At 39.0% G+C, this 16,109-nt stretch overlaps 1 protein-coding gene across 1 annotated transcript; it reads right to left on the reverse strand.

The window, feature by feature from the left end:
* Positions 1-4,431: 4,431 nt before the first annotated feature.
* On the reverse strand, positions 4,432-15,327 carry cahz (carbonic anhydrase). Its single transcript, XM_062428635.1, has 7 exons — positions 15,153-15,327; positions 14,057-14,254; positions 12,438-12,556; positions 10,957-11,049; positions 10,651-10,713; positions 10,341-10,496; positions 4,432-6,003 (listed from the first exon to the last, which is right to left on the reverse strand). Exons 1-7 carry the CDS (start codon positions 15,184-15,186, stop codon positions 5,884-5,886), a joined length of 783 nt encoding a protein of 260 aa, XP_062284619.1. The 5' UTR covers positions 15,187-15,327; the 3' UTR covers positions 4,432-5,883.
* Positions 15,328-16,109: the final 782 nt, after the last annotated feature.

A 16,109-nucleotide genomic window follows, 5' to 3' on the forward strand; every position in this document is an offset into this window, starting at 1 on the left:
CTTCTTTGCTTTGGGAAACATTTAAAGTGGTTATTCGGGGAGAGATTATATCGTACTCTGCGAGCATAAATAAATATAAAAAACAAAAACAAGAGCAGCTAATGGAAAGTATTAAACATCTGGATAATAAACTATCAGTATCACCATCCCCAGAACTTATAAAAGACAGACAAAATCTACAAATGGAATATAATCTATTTACAACACATGAGACCGAAAAACTACTATTGCACTCACGAGGACTTTTGTATGAGCATGGTGAGAAAGCAGGACGGCTGTTGGCTCACCAGCTCAGGAGTCGAACAGCATCTCAACAAATTAAACAAATTAGAACTTTTTCAGGAGAAATTACAGTGCTTCCGTCTGTCATCAATGATACCTTTACAAATTACTACTCTAAACTATACACTTCTGAAGCTTTTAACACTGACACATATAGGACAGAATTTCTTGATAATTTGGAATTCCCATCCATTGCTACTGGCAAAGCAAGTTATATGGATCAACCTCTGAAAATTAGTGAAATTACTGATGCAATTAAACTAATGCAAAGCAGCAAAGCCCCTGGCCCGGATGGATATCCGATAGAATTTTATAAAAAGTTCATTGATAAACTAAGCCCTCTTCTTCTTAAAATGTTTAATGACTCTTTGGATCAGGGAACCTTACCTAAAACCCTCACAGAGGCCTCCATAACCTTATTGTTGAAACCAAACAAAGACAGTGTTGAGTGTGGCTCCTACAGGCCTATCTCACTCTTGAATAATGACTATAAGATTCTAGCTAAAATACTTGCACTGAGATTGGAACCTGTTTTGCTGGACATCATATCGTCAGACCAGACCGGATTTATGAAAAATCGCCATTCCTTCTCAAATATTCGCAGACTTCTTAATATCCTTTTATCCTCAGCTCCTGTTGAGACATCAGAAGTGGTGGTCTCACTAGATGCTGAGAAAGCATTTGACAGGGTGGAGTGGGAGTACCTGTTTGATGTTCTAAACAGATTTGGTATGGGTTCCAAATACATCTCATGGATAAAGTTACTATATACCTCACCTAAAGCTTCAGTGAATACAAATGGAATGAGATCTCAATACTTTACACTCTCCAGGTCCACTCGTCAGGGGTGTCCCCTGAGTCCCCTGTTATTTGCTGTGGCAATTGAACCACTGTCTATAGCACTCAAATCAACTAGCTATAATCAGGGGATTACTAGAGGTGGCACCAAACATATACTTTCACTTTATGCCGATGATTTATTGTTGTTTATTTCTGATCCATTAACCACGATCCCTCGCATAATCAAACTATTAGATACATTTGGAACCTTTTCAGGTTATAAACTGAATTACTCAAAAAGTGAATGTTTCTTGGTAAACAACCCAACCCCACACATTACTGATGGAGACCTTCCCTTTAAGCTGTCTGGAAACACCTTTAGATACTTAGGGGTGAATATCTATCAACATTTATCAGCCATTTACAAAAATAATTTTCTACCTTTAATGGAACAGATTAAACTAGATTTGGAAAAGTGGAATGGTCTGCATTTAACAATTGCAGGTAGGATAAATTGTATAAAAATGAATGTGCTCCCACGGTTTTTGTATCTTTTTCAGTGTCTGCCCATTTTTTTGCCAAAATCATACTTTAGTACAGTTGACAAATTGATCTCCTCCTTTATATGGAAAAATGGGACCCCCAGGATCAAACGTGGGTTTTTACAAAGAGACAGATCAGCTGGTGGATTAGCGCTCCCAAACTTGAGAAATTATTATTGGGCGGCCAACATACAAAAAATGATCCTTTGGGTTCAGGCGCCGACGCTAAATTGGTGTGAGATCGAGGCTAGTTCATGTCCCTCCACTTCACTTTTAGCTTTGCTCACATCTAAGCTACCCATTCAGTCAACCCAATACACAGCCAACCCTATCGTTATTACTACTTTAAGGATCTGGTCTCAATTTAGACTAACTTTTGGACTCAAGGGGGCATCCAACCATAGCCCCATTTGCAACAATCACCTTTTTCTTCCCCCCAGTGTAGATGCAGCCTTCTCCTTTTGGCGAAGGGCAGGCCTTACAAATCTAAGAGATCTCTACACTGATAATTCCTTTAATAGCTTTGGCAGACTCTGTGAAAGGTTCAATCTCCCACAGTCACATCTTTTTCGTTATTTCCAGATCCGTAACTTTGCCAAGCTGAATAATTCAATCTTTCCAAACTCCCCACCTGATTCTGCTGTCGATTCAATTTTAGACATTCCTGCTAGTCAAAAAGGCCTCATTTCCAGAATATATATTTCAATATCCCAGCTCACAGAGACCCCACTTGATCAGATAAGAAAAACCTGGGAGGAGGAGCTGGGTTGCCCTATTGCTGACAATGACTGGGAGGAGGCACTCAGCAGAGTGAATGGGAGTACTTCTTGTGCAAGGCTGAGTTTAATACAGTTTAAGGTGGTTCACCGCACTTATTTTACCAATTCTAAACTTTCTAAAATATATCCTAATGTCACAGACTCCTGTAACAGGTGTAATTTATCTCCAGCAGACATGACACACATGTTTTGGTCTTGTCCTCGCCTTCATGATTACTGGACAGATATCTTTGGTCATTTGTCCAAGTTTCTAAGTGTTACATTACCACCAAGCCACCAAGTTGGTATCTTTGGGGTAATACCAAATCATGAGAATTTTAGAAAGTGGGCAAAGGACACTATTGCCTTTGCATCCTTATTAGCGAGGAGGAGAATACTACTAGGATGGAAGTCACCGCTTGCCCCCACGGCGTCCACATGGCTTAAAGACCTTATGATGTTCCTCAATCTAGAAAAAATTAAATACAATTTAAGAGGGTCTCCTGAAAAATTTGAGTTAGTTTGGAATCCAACACTGGAATACATAAGAGAATTAAAAACTCTCGAAGATAAATGAGCACCCCCTTTGAACAGCACTATCTTTTGGCATGCCTCAGGGTTGTTAGAGTACAAGTTGACCTTGTCACCTTATTTCCTTGCTGACCCCCCCCCCCCCCCTATTTTTGTTTGTTTTGTTTTGTTTTGTTTTGTTTTGTTTTGTTTTTTATTCTTTTCCCTATGTTTCCATTGGAATGTATGGTGCAGATGATGATGTGCACTTCTCAACTTATCTCAAAAATAATAATTTATTCGCTTCATGGACATTTTGACTGTATGTTGTATTATGCATTGTATCATTTGTTACATTATGCATTGTATTATTTTTAATTTGGTGTTTATAGTGTAATCTGTACGGTGTAGAAAGTGTAGTGTGGATGACTGGGTAGGGTGGGGAAATGAAAGGGTATGTTGTTGAAGAAAAATGGAAAATAAGCCTTCTGATGTAAATGGCTCTTTGTTATAACCTGTGAAATCAATAAAAAATATTAAAAAAAAAAAAAAAAAAAAAAAAATGTTGAGGAAAGCTGAGCATCAACTAGCTCTGACCACAGTGCATGTGGGCACTCCCAATGCTGGGGTTGTAGCTATTTGCCAAATGTGTGACCTTAACTATTACTGTGATTGTGACTGGCTGCTATTTAAGGCTCCAAAAACAGTAAGACAGCATTGTACAGCCACCAGGATTTAAACCTGATGCTTCTTTTAAATGTATTTTCAATACAGCCCCAGCCGTCACTTCAACCATAAACCATAATCACAGTCACTGAAGCAACCAGTCACAATAATTAGCCTCTGCTAGTTTATTAATTCTAACATTAGCTGCAAAAATAATACTTGTGAGTAGAGACGATACGAATGCCAATATTTTTGTCTGGATCAAAGTGGTGCACTAACCAACATTGCCATACTAATTTTTTCATCTTAACCCAAGAAAAATCGTTAAATTTGATACATACATGGACTGTGCTAATATTACATTTTCAGCTGCCGTCTTAGCACAACATGACTAGTGTTAACACCAGTGCACCAGCATCATTCAACCTACTGTGGCAAACCCTAACCCTAACCCTAACCCTAACTAATGCTGACTGAAATGAATTAAACCTTAGATTGACATGACTGTCAAAGTGTATAACTGATTTGATGTATATGATACATACCAACTGCTATTAATCCAGCTACGTTCTGTTTCAGTGTCCAGCCTGCACCTCCCACAGCAAGGTGACCTGTGTGTTGAGATATCTCACCGTATAAGTACTGTATCAGTCATTAGGATTCATCCTCTGGGAACTATGAATATACCAATATTCCATCCAATCCATCCAGTAGTTGTTGAGATATTTCACTCTGGACCAAAGTGGTGGACTGACCCACATTACCATTAGAAGAAGAAAAGAAAAATGTGTCTTCATAATCATCAAATGAAATGATAATGAAGAAATTTGAGCACTAAATGAATGCGAATATGTGATGGTTATTTGATGTGAGAAAGAATGAAACTTTGAGACTTCTGTAAATTATCAGATTTTATTGATAAAATTCTTTTCCACTGACAGATCGACACAAAATATTTTTAATCTGTAATGTGACAGCAGTTTCAAGTGACACACTTTAAAGGGTTACAGCTGTCTCAGCATAGTCACATACTGTACTGAATGCTGATGTCTTCATAACATTTCTATAAAATTGATATAAAGCTAAAAAAGTAAGGTTGTGCTGCTCTTATGAACACCTGTCAATGATCTTAGTTTAGTCAGATAGAGTAATGACTTTAGACATCGCTGACAAAGTATCATATGTTAATGAAAGATTCTATGTTGATACTCCAGCTTGTGTTACAGTATGAATTAATCCTCTAAATTATTTCTAACTGAACAGCTCTGTCCATGTTAATGCACTGGGGTGATAGGTAGTTTAGTTGTCATAGTTTTTATTTAAAAAATTGATTGACATTTGTACTTTAGGGTCACTTATAGAATGTGTTGTCTAAGGCTATGTCCACAGTAATTCAGATGTGTCAGTAAAAAAGCTCTAATTACCACGAATGGGTGTAAACCCAACGAAGAGAAAACACCACATTTTCTATTCATCTGCATTAGTGTAGACATTGCCTAAGACAGCACTATCAGCCATTACTACGCAGGACTGTCCTTCACAACATTACATTCCTTAGCATTACCATCATGAGGTGAGTCTACATATATATTTGCATAGAAGCATCAGGGTGGCAGCCATGATGCACAAATAAAGTCACTGAAAAATGTCGCATCCAGACTTGCTTTCTTGCTTTCTGTTGTTGCTATAACGATCATTTTGTCTCAAACTTACAAAATGAGGCATCAATAAAAACACAATGAAATATATAGAAAGAAACTTCAGGGAGTCGATATTATCATTTTTAAACAAGGCAAAATATATGACTTATATTTTCAAAAAGGGGAATTTTTTTGTTTTCTGTTTTTTAGTTAAATAAATGGCTTATATCCACCTTAAATGGACTGGTGTACAGAATATATGATCCCATACATTCTATAATTTAGTGCTATCCTCTATAGAATATTACTGTTTGATTGAAATTCCTATTTAAAAAAAAAATGAAATTCTTATATCTATTACAATTCTGTATAATAAATCTGGCTGAATGAAAATCATAATATAACAAGAGATCAGAATACAGAATTCCTGACAATTGTGACAATTTGATGTCTGTGTTAGCTGGGAAGAGTAGCACATTTAATAGTACATAATCTATGTTTCAATAGTGTCAAAGCTTAAAATAACTTTTTAATTATTTTATTAAATATACATCCAGGCAGTCTATGTTATAGAAATTGTCAGCAGATGGACTAATCAATAAGGCTAATATAAGCTAAGTTTAGCTTGCATGTGGAGAGCAGTGGGAGTATGGAAATGGGGAATGAAAACAAAGGGGGGATGAAGCTATGTAAATGATGCAGAGTTTATTTGAAGGAAGCGCGGACCTGACGGCCCTTCAAAGGCTGAGGAGGCCGGTAGTTGTCCATCATGCAGCATGGAGCCTCTCCGTCTCCAGAGAAGAGGAGGCCGCGGAACCTTGCCATCTAGAGGAGGAGACAAGGAGAAAGAAAGACAGAGAGCTTCAGGCCTTCAGGTCACATTAACAGTAGCTGGAATGTTGCAGATGCATTTGCTGAATACCAGAAATGTCAACTGTCATCATCACCTGCAAGAGCACAGTCAGATGAGAGGTGTGGTGGTCAAATTCTAAGAAATCAACCTGTGACCTGGAGTGTGTGCTGAGGACATATCTCCTGCACTCATCTATTTGACCTGCTAACATCAGCAGCACCTGGCAGCCTGGCTGGTTGATACAGGGACATTTCTTTAATTATTATAATTATTTATTATTATTATTATGCGATTAAAAATTTAATGGAATATAGTAATCTAAATGGGTGATGAAAACTCTGTTTGGTTAGATGTTGAATTTTATTCAACATCTGTCAACCAATCAGAAATAAGGCCATGGTTAATGTCTTACTGGAGTGTATGTTGCATAGCAACCTCAATGATGAAACATTCCCATGAGTTCTTGCAGTCTACTTGAATTAAAGTACATTTCATGCTGCCACTGCACAGTCTCCGGGACTACCTGGGTCATGTACAGAGCAGCCACCTCACACCCTCCTGCTGTGGTGGTTATCTCTAATGTGCATGTGGTTCAAAGCACAACCCTCCCACCACTGAGACTAGTCCCATACAGTAAACAGAGGAAAAAGGAAACTCCCTAACGACTTAATCAGCACTCATTTGCCTATGTAAACCATGCAAAATGTCTGATCAAAATGAAGCAATGAGCTGTTGAAACCAAGGGTTCACATTGAATGGAATGACTGGGCTGTATATGTATGTGTGTGAAATGGCTGAAGCAGCAGTGTGTGGCATAAACAACAACTCCTCTGAGAGCCATTTAGCCCTTAGCTAGCAGGTGAGTTTGGATTTAATTTCCCCCAGCAGGCTCACACACCTATGCTTGCAGTTCTATGTGACAACAAACTAAATGTAGCACTGTTCCTTTACAGATGACTTCAGTTCTAAATCCTACAAAGAAATGTAGAACTTCTCCGAGCCGGTCATAACAATAAGCACTTGATGTAATTGTACATCGAGGCTTTATTTAAGGAGGGTAAACTGTGCACCAGTACAGTGTAGAAGTGTTAATTATGTAAAAAGAGAGAGCACAAATTGCCCACTAGAGAAACAGCCAGTCAGTGTATTCTAGTGTAGCACAGGACACTCCTGCCAACATTCAGCTCTGCAGTAATTTTTCTTTTAATTTCTCTGAAATCAAATACGTAAAGCCTTTAATTTTTTTTCATTTTATGTTGAACACTTTCATGTTCCAACTGAGAATCCAGATGCAGTCTCACCAGACTACATGACTGACTCCAACCCACATACCAGCAGGTAGGCTGCCAAGAAAAATATCTTAATTTAGGGCTGCCACAAATACACACAGTGTATTGTGTACACATCCATGCACTTGTACACATGTACTTGCACTAAAACACAAACCCACAGGACCTTTCTGGCTATATTTAAATTACATCTCGTGTGTAAAACAGCTGTGGCTTCAATTAAGTTGTTTTAAAGTTTGGCTCTCAAACTAAAATGTAATACTGGTCAGTGCAGACCAGCGCAGGCTATCAATTGAGCAAATATCTTTGTGACCTCAGGAAAATGTCCAAGGGCTGTTTTCTTAAACAGCAGCTGAAATGTGCTGTCACAGCTTTTAGTGTATTGGGTTGCCCAAGAAATCACTGCTTTTTACTAAAGCGTTTTTTATTCTACTTGATGTTTAGGTCATGTTTTATCTGCAAGTTTATTAACAAACAACTATAAGCTGTATTCCATCTTCAAGTCAATAACAGAAATTTCTCAGAAACAGATTTATAACTATTTTATGCACCTACTTTTTGTCTGACACATTTCATGTGGATGTTATATTCACATCTTTTTCACAGGTTAAGGCTTGTGATATATTTGATTTTAACAATGCATAAGCAGCTGTAATGTTTGTTCACATACTCTGAAAACCGGTGTATAAGTCACATTGGTGTATAAGAGGTAGTCTACTTTGGGGGTGTCATACTGAGAAAAACAACTATTCTATTAAGACTGGTTTATTTGAATGCACCAGTAGCTATTCATTTATAAACACATGTGTGTATACTACACAAAACTTTTCAATTGACCTTTTACACAATAAAACACACATATTACACCTGAAACAGTGTATCAGGTTAATGGTTGATGGTAATGATTTGATTAACTGAACTGGACCAGTATATTAACTCAGACTGGGTTCAGTAAGGCTGAGTTTCAATTAAACCTTTTAAAAGAACAAGTCGCTGTAAGGCTCACTGTCCTCGGACTCTGTGTCAGTCCCAGAGTCAAACAAAGCATCATCATGTGTTCCATCCAGTGAATCTTTTATTCTTCTGATCTGTGCTCATATGATGTGTCTCTGCTGGAGCTCAATAAAAGCTGCTCATCTGTGTGCTTCAACATCTGCTGCTGTCCTGAACTAGTGTCTGAAATACTTCTGATCATCACACTGAATCAGCACCCGCCAGTGAACCCGCCTGATTTGATTTTTTATTTTCCCGTACAGCATACAGCAGTAACAGGTCATCAATAGCCTATCTATTTTCATCAGGGGCTGACACAGCTGGAGTGCGTCTTATACACTGTTTTTTTCGGTACTTACGTGCATACTGTGTACCTGGAAGGTTTAAAGTGATATCCACTAGTTGGTGCAGCATTAATTTCTGACAACATACACAACCAATAATCAAAAGGAACACCATCGTGTACAGTACTGCGTAGAAGTCTTGGCACTCGAGATGGTTAGACGCTTATCCATAACGCATTACCTTCAGAGAGATGTCTGATTTGTCCCAAATGTATTCTGCAGCATAATAATGAGCAGCCATAGAGTCATAAATAACTTCAACTTCATCAACAAGAAGAACAAGGAGTCCTTCAGCAGATGGTTTGTCCCCCACAGAGTCCTGATCTAAACATCATGGAGTCAGTCTGGGATTACATTAAGAGACAGAAGCAGTTGAGATGCCGAAATCCACAGAAGGAGAAGTGTGGGAACTGTGGGAAGCTGCAGGAACAACCGTCCTGCTGAGTACCTGAAACACTGTGTGCAGGTGTACTGAGGAGAACTGCTGCTGTTTTAAAGACAAAGCTGCTCACACAGAATATTGATTCTTTTCTCCTCTTCTCTGCACGTTGTATGGAATTGATTGATTAAAAAAGGCATGCCTTTATTGGATAGTGGAGAGTGAAGAGGCACACAGGACACATGGGCATGCCATGCAGCAAAGGTCCCTGGCTGGAATCCAATCAGGGATGTTGCAGTTATGTGGCATACGCACTGACCGACTACTGAGGTGCTCCTCTTTTGCACAGTACTGTACATGCTTTGTTAAAATCAAGAATGTCAGTGCTCTTTTAGACTTTTAGATGAGGAGAAAAACACACTCCACAGGGTAAAAGTCTGACGTTAGAGGGTAGAATTCAACTATTGCTCGTTAGCTTCTTTTTTGCAGTCATTTTTGTCATTAATTGAGTTTATGTTAAAGCTGCAATCAGTAACTTTGAGGAGAGAGAGGACTTAGCGTCAAATTTGAAGAAGTACAACTTTCAGATCCCTCCCCCTCCCTCTCTGCTGCACTCCTGCTCTGCCTCCAAAGTCCCTCCCCCAGAGGACGGCATGCGACCGTGTATGCTGTTGTTAGTAACGGAGGTATCGGTAGTTTTGGCCTCGCTGATGGTTGTTGCTGCGCCATTACTTTCTCTACGCTCCTGAAGCCGCTCTCCTGAGCTGAGGAGGAAGGGGGAGGGGCTGTGTGCGTGAGCAGTGATTGACAGCTGTCAGACACTCCATCAGACACCATCCTGGCTCTGATTGGATCTTTTTGTCCGGTCGCGGTGGATTCTGGCAATTTGCCTATTTGCAGTAGGAGCAGTAGGTGGGGCTAAATGAGCCTGGTTACTAGTTTCATGTAATGCTGTCTTTACATAGTGACAGTTTTAGCAAATATGACAAAAAGTAACTTTTATAAGACTTACCAACTGCAGCTTTAATGAACTGTTTTATAATGATCAAAACTAAATGGGACATGCAAGTTCACCACCTCACTTTTGAACATTCATTAGATCAGCATTAATACACAGCATGTCAATATTATATTATGTTATATATTATCTTGACATAATATAGAGCAAAGCAGAGCTACAGAAGTTCAATGATGGGTTCAGTGTGTCCTGATTCTTTGTTTGATATTTGTGTTTTTTGTTTTTTTCTAACTCATTTGTTTTTCATGTAGCAGAAGCCAATGAGGATGTGAAGCAAGTGAAGTACCTGAGCAGGGCTGACACTTATTGGCTCCTTCAGGACAATCCAGGTGACACTCTCCAAAAGAGGGGGTGTGGTCAGAGAACCATCATAGGTCCAATAACCCAGACAGCTGGGAAGAAGCGTCTTTGCATCAAAGTTAGCAAAGGTGGTCTGCTTTCCCTGCAGGAATCAGGAAGGAATGATGGAAGAGAGGGAGTGAGGAAGGTAAGAAGGAATGATTGGTTACCATGATAACTGAGATGTTAGCTTGCTTATTGTTCAGAGAGAATAAGCATAAGCAATGCTTTGTTACTTCCACGATAGTTGTTTTTACCTTTGTCTTAATAGCATCCAAAGCATCCAGAACTTTCTGCAGCCTGGGATTGGCAGCACCAATCTGAAGCATAACACACACACACACACATACACACAGACACACACACACACACACACACATGCACACCCGCGCACGCACGCACTCACGCAGGCACGCACGCACGCACACACACACACACACACACACACACACACACACACACACACACACACACACACACACACACACATACATACACGCAATTTAATAAACAAAACTTAAAAAAATAAATTCAATATTCATTATTTGGCTTTTTTCCTTCACCTTCAGAAAGACCCCAACCACAGCCAGTCCATCAGGCTGACTAGCTGCCTCTCCAAAGCTGGGGTACTTGGTGTTCCAGTGCACCAGATGAAGCTAAAAGCAAAAAGTGGATAAGTTTGTTTCAGCACTGAAGCAGTGGTGTTGTTTTCATCTGTAACTATAAAGGGTTCATAGGAGGGGAGGGGTGGGGGGTAGTATCTGTGAAGATGTAGGGCTTAATCTTAACTGATTTACTGCTGATATGCTCTTTAATCCTCTCTCAGCAGTGCCACAACAGGATTTTAGAAACACTGAGGTCAGGAGTTCAGTGTTGTTCACTTCACAATTTCAACTGTGTTTCTGTCAATTTTGTTATATGAAGATCTAAATGCTGTTAAAGGCATTCTGAAGCCTCACTGCAAGGAATTCAATTCAGGTGGGGAAATACTGAATCATTCATTCAGTTATGTGTTTCTTTATTTGTTTATTGGCCTAAAATAGTTACATTTCAATACACTGGCTCTAAACACTACAGAGATCAGCCAATGAATGACCCCACCAGGTAAGTTTCTATCAATATCTATGTCTCTGGAACTTCTTACTGTGTTCTGCACAGTAAGAAGTTCAGTACAGGTCAAAATCAACAATAGATTTTCAAACTCATTGACCACCAGTACAGGTGCTCTCAGGGGTTTGTCCTCCCACCTCTACTCTACCTATTATACACCAATGACTGTCTTTCACATTCTGACACTGTCAAGATGACTACGTCTGCTGATGATACATACACTTTCTCAATAACTGTATGGTATAGCAGTTCCTGTGGAACGTATGAGAAAAAAACTGCTCTGTCAGTCATACTCACAACTTCATAAATAATTGGCTGTGAACTCCCCATCATATCTGAATTACATCACAGACCCTATCAGTGGAAAGGTTTTAACAGTTTAAAGGACTCCTCACATCCAGCCAACCCCCTATAAACCACCTGCCTTCAGGTGGAAGACTATGCAGTACAGTATATATCAGACCAGAACATAGCATTTACCCTGAAGCAATCTGCATCCTAAATGCTTCACTGGTTGTATACACATGCACTGTAATTTGTCATTTTCAGGGCCATGTTATTTCATTAATTGAAATATTGTAATATAATTATAACAGCACGTCTTTGTGGTCACTTTTTTTATGTAGTTGTGGTTCTATGTTTACTGTTGTGATCTTTGAGCACATTGAAACAAATTACAAATAAACTGTAAAGTTGAAGAGGCAATAAATGACTGAATTTTGAAACTTGAAAGTGTGATTTTTATCCATCCCCTATGATTTTGAAAAATACTGTTTACACAAAATAACAAGAAGCATTATAAACAGATTTGTTACTTTTACATTTTTACCTCAGTTTCTTGACAAAGACAGGACAGCACCACCATTAATGGCACGCATTTTAGCATTTCTTTTCATAACATGAGCTAAGGATGATGCAGCCGTAGATGCAGTACCTCACAGGGGAACTTGATTCCGTTGACAGTGTGCTCGGAGCCTCTGTCATCACTTGCTCCCCAGTGGAAATGAAACTGCTTCAGACGGTATGTTCCTGAAATAGGACCTCCAGTCAGGGCTGTTTGGAATGGAACAAGAGGATCACATGAGACACATTCAGCAAAACACAGATTTAACATCAGTAACAAAATCAATCGAATCCATCCAATCTAAATCTAAGTTCATCAGTAACCTTGACCTCCATATGCAGTCAACTAGACATATTGGCATGTTGGTTGTAAATGTTCTTGTTCCTCTTGTTTCTATTCTGTTTTGGATTGTTTTTACATTTACTTCTACTTTTATTTCTAAGCACTGTTACATCTTCTTAAAGGGGCGCACCATAGCAGTGTACATGTAAACATCAGTTTCAGGCATGGGGAGTATTACTCAGTATGTGAACAAAGTTACTCCTTCATTGGATATTCACTTGAAGGTGGTTTAAGTCTCTGTTGCACTTCTCTTTGTCTGTCCTACCATTATGTTATTCATGTTGCTGACTGTTCATGGTATTTGTTCAGTTTTTCTTCTGTTCTGTTCATTTCTGAAACACACTGCTATTGCTGCTGCTTGAAATAGTAGGATAAATAATAGATGCTATAAAAAAATCCAAGAGTATATGACGAAAAAAGTAAAGTTAATTAATGTTCTTCATATTCGTTTGTTTTATGCTTTGCAGTGCTGGCTGAATGTTGCATAGATGGTATTAGTGCAGGGTGATGTGGTTCAGAAGTTGTGTTGACCTCCAGATAATGAAGTAAGGTTGACCAGAGTAAACTGAGCCCTGACGTCACCAGACATTGTTATCTGCTGCATACATACAGCAGGGTGGAGCTCTAAACAAGATGGCCAGATAAAAACATGAAGGAATATTTACTGTTAGAAGTGAACTACAGAGCCTGTGTGTAATTATACTATGCAATCAAAGTACGGCAGATGTTTAAATGAGCTTTATTCTTTCTGTTACTACATCTGACTATGGGATCCAGTTACTTTCATATTTACTGTATTTGCAAAACACATGCTGATATCTGGCTCTTCCCTTTTTGGTTACTTTGGATGTTTAAATGAGAGTGAATATTTAGTTTAAATTGAAGTTATCATAAGTTGTATTATATTTTCTTTGAACTTCTTTCAAGTGTAGTAAATGGAAATGAAAGTACACAAAATGACTATGGCCAAAAGAAAAAAAAAAGATTACAGGGATGAAAAATGTCAGGAAAAGTTTCTGAATTTTGAAATTAAAGTCCAAAGTCAGTGGCCAGAATTTCAAGAAAAAAAGTAGTCAAAAGATAATTCTGACTTTAATTTAAAATGATTCTTCAGTCATCTGCAGAATAAGATTATTGTCAGAGGGAGCAGAGTCTGCAATAAAATTCTCTTCCACTTACAGTTTTACCTAAATCATATTAAAATGTTTTTTTTCTTGCAGCCAAAAGATTGTCATAATTATTATTATGATTTATTACAAAACCCCCAAACATAGTTTAACACAGATATAGTTTGACACAGGTGCATGCAGAATAAACTCCTACTTCATGATCCTACTTTCCAATACTAGGAGCTGAGCTGTGCTTACTGGAAGTGTCGCCGTCATCCTCAAAATCCACCTGGAAGGAGTGTCCATTGTTGAGAATGCCCCTGGAGTTGCTGGGGTCATACTTGAGTTTCAGAGCTTTCAGAGAGGGGGTATACTGGGCGTCCTTAGGGATAATGTCGATGGGAGACTGTCTGGGCCCATTAGCTACTGGAAATTCTTCTCCCCATGTTTCAGGTCCTATAAAGTTCAGTACAGGAGGGAACATATTCAAAGAGTAAATGTGTGTATGTTTATAACACACTCACTGCTTCTTACCTCTTTGGTGCCACCATCCAAGCATTCAGGTCCTTTACTCAAGTAAAAGAGTTAATACTTCAATGCAAAATTAAGCAAATTTAATATGTAGCACAATAGCTCCTTAAAGGTTATGTTACTGATGCATCAAGGTATAAGCAGCATTTTACTACAGCTGGTAGAGGTGGAGCTCATTTTTAACTACTTTGAGTAATTTAATGAACTTTTCATCAAATTTGATTATCTCCCATGTAAAAATGTTTTATCTACAAAGTAACTAATTATAACTATGGCTGCCAGATAAATGCATGAATTTATCTTCATCTCAAATGTTATTAGTGTAGTAGCAGAAAAAACACTACTCGAATAAAGCACCTGCATTTGAGAACATTTACTGAACAGTCCACCACTGATTAGAAAGAAAATGATTCACTTCTGCTTGCATTTCTTCTGTTTTAATCTTTCCTTTCTTAGGTTGTGAAATAAGAACCTACAAATATAATCATTTTTTTTAGAAAAGGTATACACAATATTACTTCAAAACTTATGGTGTTAACTTACTGATGAAATACTGGGCGTTAATTATATTGGGTGCTGTTCCTACAGATAGCAACAGTACAGCCTTTGCTTGTGCAATGTGGTGAAGTCTTATAAATGTGGATATTAAATTAAAATAATGAATTAGTTTACACCTCAGATTGGGGGAATGTCAATTAGGTCAAAGCAATAAACTGGCTGCATTATAATGCAAAGCTGAATTCAGAGTGTGGCAGCATGTTTTTAACCTGTTACATAGCAACATGAGCATCCACCACATAGCTGGATGCTGTGAAATCCTCACCGTTAGCTGGTCCGTATCCCCATCCATGAGACATGGCTGCTCTCTCTGTGCGCTACCCTGGATAACACAAAAGAATGAATAATCCAAGTCAGTGTTTTACAGGTCGGACTGGATTCAGAAGGAGCGGGCTGCTGATGATGCTGATCTGGTGACAGACACCCGCTGGGACGCCGCTGCAGGGCTTTATATACCCTCACATCGGTGGGTTTGGCTTGTTCATCGGTCAGGAGAATAGTCCACCTCCCTGCCGTCCTCTTCTCTTTCTGTTGGCGGGCTGCTAATCAGAGACAGACTGAAGACACGCGACGGCGTTTTCATCCCTGCATCTCTCCTGTCCTAGCAGAGATGGATTAGTCAGTGATGCGCACATATCATCCTCTCCATCCTAACACCCCGCGCTGCTGTCAGCTGTGACAGCTGCAGGATGAGTGAAGGATCTGAGAGGAACGCGCGCTTCACTGGATTTTATCGCAATATCCTGAAGTCGACATTTTCCTTTCACCCCTTGCCAGCCTACATTGATCTGGGTTATCCTGTTCATAGCCGACTGCTTTATGAAGGCTGTGTGCTGCATGTGAAGTGCATGCGTGTCCCTGCAGGACCGGACAGAAGCTTTTTGGGGCCTGAGGCATAAGTGAAACCTCCATCCTCAGTGTCCCGGTGGATTATTATTAGCCTACTTGTAAACCAACACGTTGAAAATACATTTTAAACTGTATGTGAATTCTGAATGTACATATTTTGTGTAAAAAAATACTCCTACCTCCCAGAGTAAAACACACATTCACAGAGGCTAACTTACTCTTTCCAGGGATTATTGTGCAGTACAGGAAAACATCCATCAATTTTTCTTCCTTCTTTTTTCTTCAGTATAAAAAGTCATGTAGTTGACTGTATCCATGGTAACAGAACACAGGTGTTAACTGGAGCTGCATGACTTTCCAAAATGTAGATTAG

The sequence above is a fragment of the Scomber scombrus genome, chromosome 11 (genome assembly GCF_963691925.1).
Source record: "Scomber scombrus chromosome 11, fScoSco1.1, whole genome shotgun sequence".
Lineage (NCBI taxonomy): Eukaryota > Metazoa > Chordata > Actinopteri > Scombriformes > Scombridae > Scomber > Scomber scombrus.